The sequence below is a fragment of the Neltuma alba genome, unplaced genomic scaffold (assembly GCF_004799145.2).
Source record: "Neltuma alba isolate B1F8T4 unplaced genomic scaffold, ASM479914v2 tig00013672_pilon, whole genome shotgun sequence".
NCBI lineage: Eukaryota > Viridiplantae > Streptophyta > Magnoliopsida > Fabales > Fabaceae > Neltuma > Neltuma alba.
The window spans coordinates 1-4,336 of record NW_021637841.1 but is presented as its reverse complement, the minus strand read 5'-3'; the positions used below and the strand labels follow the sequence as shown (position 1 = coordinate 4,336).

The window sequence follows — 4,336 nt, the reverse complement described above, 5'->3', positions numbered from 1 at the left end:
TGTAGCCGGGTGCGTTTTGATGTTCTGGGGAAAAAAAAAACGGCATTAAATATATTCGTGCCAACAATGAATCGCGAAATAAAATCTATTAAAGTCAATATCAAATCTGCCAGTTGGTCTTGTGTTCCCCTTTAAATTTCACAAGGGTCACTATCGAAGTATGACAACTACATTTGTGATTTCAAGTAATCCTTATCTAGTCTTTGGGAAAAATATATAATACTGTGCTCCTTTTTTAATTTCCTTTTTCTTTCATCAAAATATTCCCTTTGGATCGCAGCATAGAGTGATGTTAAGTAATTTGTGGTTCTTAAAAATTGTTAGTTAAAACATTATTTTACTTAATAATATTATATCTTTCCAATTTTACCCCCACATCAAATAAACGTCTGCATTTACATAGTTGACTCCTTTTGGGATTATGAGCTAGAGAGTGTGTACTCCTCCGATCCTAAATATAAGACCCTTATACAAGTATGTATAAGGGTCTTATATTATCTTTACTAGAAAACCAACACATGGGAGAAGCTAAATTTAGTCTATAATTTTTGTCCTTCCGACGAAGTTAAGTTCTCTCCCTTGTAAACTTAGAAGTCAAAACTTCATCTTCAGTTTGTGGACGAGAGTGAAGATCCAAACAATATATAAAGGAAAAGAATAGCTGGACGATAGAAAACGGATGGCGACTGAGCCTGGACTTAACTTTAAATAGAGGATACAATAAGCTGAACTACCAAGGGTTGATGGGCTTATAATTCAATCCTGATTCACTTGTTTGGCACATAATGTTGAAACTTAAATAGCTTAAATGGGTTAAATAATTTACAATAATTAAACACACAAAACTCGAAGTTATGAGTTCCTCAAGATTCTTGGTGTGATGAGAATTGTTCTCACATGTACTTAGGTAAAGCTGTTTGGCATGTGATTTCCCGTTAAAACTAGAAACCGACTAGTCTCGGCAGGCTTCAGGGGGGAAAAAGTGAAGGCAGAGAATTGCAGGCTGTTTGGCATGTGATTTTCGGTGAAAACCACAAATTTAACGTTTGTCAGGAAAAAGAATTAAGGCAGCACTTGCAGCTATCACGGCTTTCCAAGCACAGGATCAACAAATTGATTTTTATAATAATAAAAAACTAACGAATATTACGGACGAAGATCATATATTACGATCATTACTAGTTATAGAAGAGGGCCCTTCTAAGCGAACATAATCATACAAAATCCCTTGAAAAGGACTTGTGTTTCTTGTTTGCTTTAGAAAAAAGGCATTGTTTCCCTGCACAAGTAGAGTGCCTTGTACATCAACGTTGAACAGCCAGTACAGCCCGTGAATTCCTTGCCTAGCTATCGTGTTCTCCTTTCCAATCTCTCCACTCGAGAACAAAGGTGGGTTTGCTTCTGAGTTATTTACCCGAATCTGACAAGAACAATTAAACCCAAAAAAAAAAAAAAGAATTGTGAATTTGTAAGCATGAAGTGATATATACTTGCAGCTCAGCAGAGTGCACAGACGCCAGAGCCAGTCGCAATTTGTAGGTCCCATTCGTATTCACATTATCGAGTTTGAAATTAATTCGCCATGTGGTTTCTTGGTATGTGTTGTTATCTTTCTTCCTGCGCAGTGGCAACAATTCCGTTGGTATACTACCAAAAGGACAATATTTGCTCTGCACATAAAAAATTAAAGTCAACGAAATAATATTTCCTCTATTCATATTTCACACATTTATGCATTTGAAAAAATAACGATGCCAAAAAAAAAATCTGATTGAGTATAATGTATAGGGCTCATATTATAATTATACTCATTTATTACTTCCCCTCTGTCTCACTGTGAACGCATGAACTAGTTTTACTGTAGTAAAATATAGACATTACCAAATTTGCCTTCAAGTAAAAGGTGTCTTTAGCTGCATTTCACAGCTCTTCATTAAAAAGTTGGAAGACGGAGTGGAAGAGAATTACCTATTAACTTGAGCAAAGAACCAATCTTTCTTGTAGTCACTGACTCCTACGGTGTAGACCAAGTCTTCATTTGGATACAATTCTGCATACCTCTCCCACAATCCATATTGCCTCTACCTGCCAAATTTAGGGACTGTGATGCATATTTCTCCCTTTTACCGAAGTCAAAAGAAGATTCAAGTGATAATAGCGGACCAACAGTTCATAAACCCCAGCGAAAGAGAGAACATTCTGTGGTAAAATAGAAAAGATACACACCTTCTGTTTAATTGTAACTATTATTTAAATTGGTAAGGAAACTAGCCTATCTGGATGATTGACATAAAGTCTGTTAATGTACTTGGGATTTGGATCTGGGATATAGAATTCAGCTGCAGAGCGATCAGGGGTTCCTATTTCCCACAGTGTAGGGCCATCTCTTGGAGGCTCATAAACAAGTTCTCCCGCATCATCTTCACAACCTACTTTACATATTTGTCCCATTCAATGATCTTAGACTTTAGTAGTACAACACGGTATATTTGAGAATCTTAACTATTTCAGTTATGGGAAAAGGGAGAGCAACACATGGTTCACTTTCCAATTCTCCCAAACAGACCCTTTTAAGTGCTCATGAACCATGACTGAGAGGAAATATATGTGTCAGACCTGAGGTTATGTTAATGACATTGTTATATCGATAATCACCGATAAACCCAGTGACCCAGGAGTAAAGATTATATTGCGCGGCCCGTATGTCAGTGATTGTGAAGTAGCCTTTATCATCAGTGATGGTCCAAAACTGATAACCCTGCTAACACATAACAACTCTTATCAGTTTCCTTCTGTGTGGCTAAAGATTTCAGTTCTTCACTTTAGAACAGAAAAACAAAGGAGCTGAAATATCACGTTGTATTCTCTCTGCCAAGATCCGGCATCTCCTGCGGCAGCCAATCCCACATAAGCCCCACTCGCTGGGACGCACCCATCCGTGATAAACCTATGCAAAGTTTAAGTTCACGCATTAAGATGAAGATTTTGCACATATGCATACATATAGAATGAAGTATAGCAAAGTAGTTAGCGGGACAAAAACAGTGAATCATGTGTCAATACTTTTTTCTTTTGGTTGCTGAAAAGCATTCATCGATACTAAGAACTACGAGGAACAGAGAGAAACAACTGTATTATGACTATGAAGAGATCATATGCCAGTAATCTGCCTTTAACCTTGCCTCGTTGGTCAGATGAGGGAAAGTCTTCTGAAGCTGGAAATGCATAGGGCCAGCTTTCAACTTCATTGTCTGCAATTTTATTTTTATCTATTGGAGTTCTTCCGTGACAAAGAACGTTGAATTTAACATGCGGACAGGAAAATGGAAAATAATGAACAAGAGAACCTGCTGTTTCGCGTCTTTCCACAACATGGTCGGGCTTTCTCCATTGGCCATAGAATTAAGGTATATGAAAATGACGTTTATCTAGTGCGATGGTGGAGATTGAGATGCAATGACGTTTATCTCCTCGCATAGGATTTTCATTTTTGTTGTTCCTTTTCTCTCATCCGCATCACGTGACAACCCATAGACGTCAGAATTTTCAGGGAAAAAAAAATGTCAAGAGAGGTTCATAGTTACAAACCATTGCCATAAACTTAAAAAGCGAAAGATCCCTATCACTGAAAGAAAGAGCTTTACAAAAATCGCCTTAACGATGGATCTCACTGCATAATTATATTGTTTGCGTTTAGAAAGCTGCATAATAGAGATATTCTTAAGTGAAATAAAAACTTACTCAAATCTTATACTATCTCCCTTTTATCGTTAATATAAGAACCAATTAACTAATTTGAGTAAAATATTTTTTCTAATCAAGTATATTGGCTAAAACTACCTTTATTATAAGGATTATCTTGAAAAAAAAAAGATAAATATGATATACAAAGTAGATTGAGATTTTATATTTAGGACTAAAATAAAAGTCAAACGAGTTCTTATATTAAAAACCAAAGTTAGTATAAAAGTTAGTTTGTCATTCATTTTGGTCATAAATATAAGACCTCAATTTATATTATCTCCAATATTTATCTATTTCGTATTAAAATAATTTTTGTAGTAATTACATATATTAAGGAGTTACTATAATAAGTAATTTCAATACATGATTATAAGGATATTTTAAGAAAGATAAGATTTATTTACTACAAATAACTAATTTAAATAACTTTTTTATGCTTTCCAAATTAAATCAACTGAATCTTATATTGAGGATAGAAGAGAGTACATGAGAATTTTATACTAACTCTGGTTCTTAATATAAAAGCTAGTTGACTTATTTGCATAGATTAAGAAAGTTAGTTGGATTAGTTATTTGTAATAAATAAGTGTTG

General features: G+C 35.1%; 1 protein-coding gene across 1 annotated transcript; it reads right to left on the bottom strand.

Moving 5' to 3' along the window:
* Nucleotides 1-1,143: 1,143 nt before the first annotated feature.
* LOC114738737 (probable rhamnogalacturonate lyase B) lies at nucleotides 1,144-3,129 on the bottom strand (the record flags this gene model as incomplete). Its single annotated transcript, XM_028926802.1, has 7 exons — nucleotides 1,144-1,420; nucleotides 1,491-1,617; nucleotides 1,969-2,081; nucleotides 2,269-2,429; nucleotides 2,617-2,758; nucleotides 2,857-2,947; nucleotides 3,064-3,129. Coding segments are annotated over 7 exons (961 nt in total), but the record flags the coding sequence as incomplete, so codon positions are not given.
* Between the last annotated feature and the right edge of the window lie 1,207 nt (nucleotides 3,130-4,336).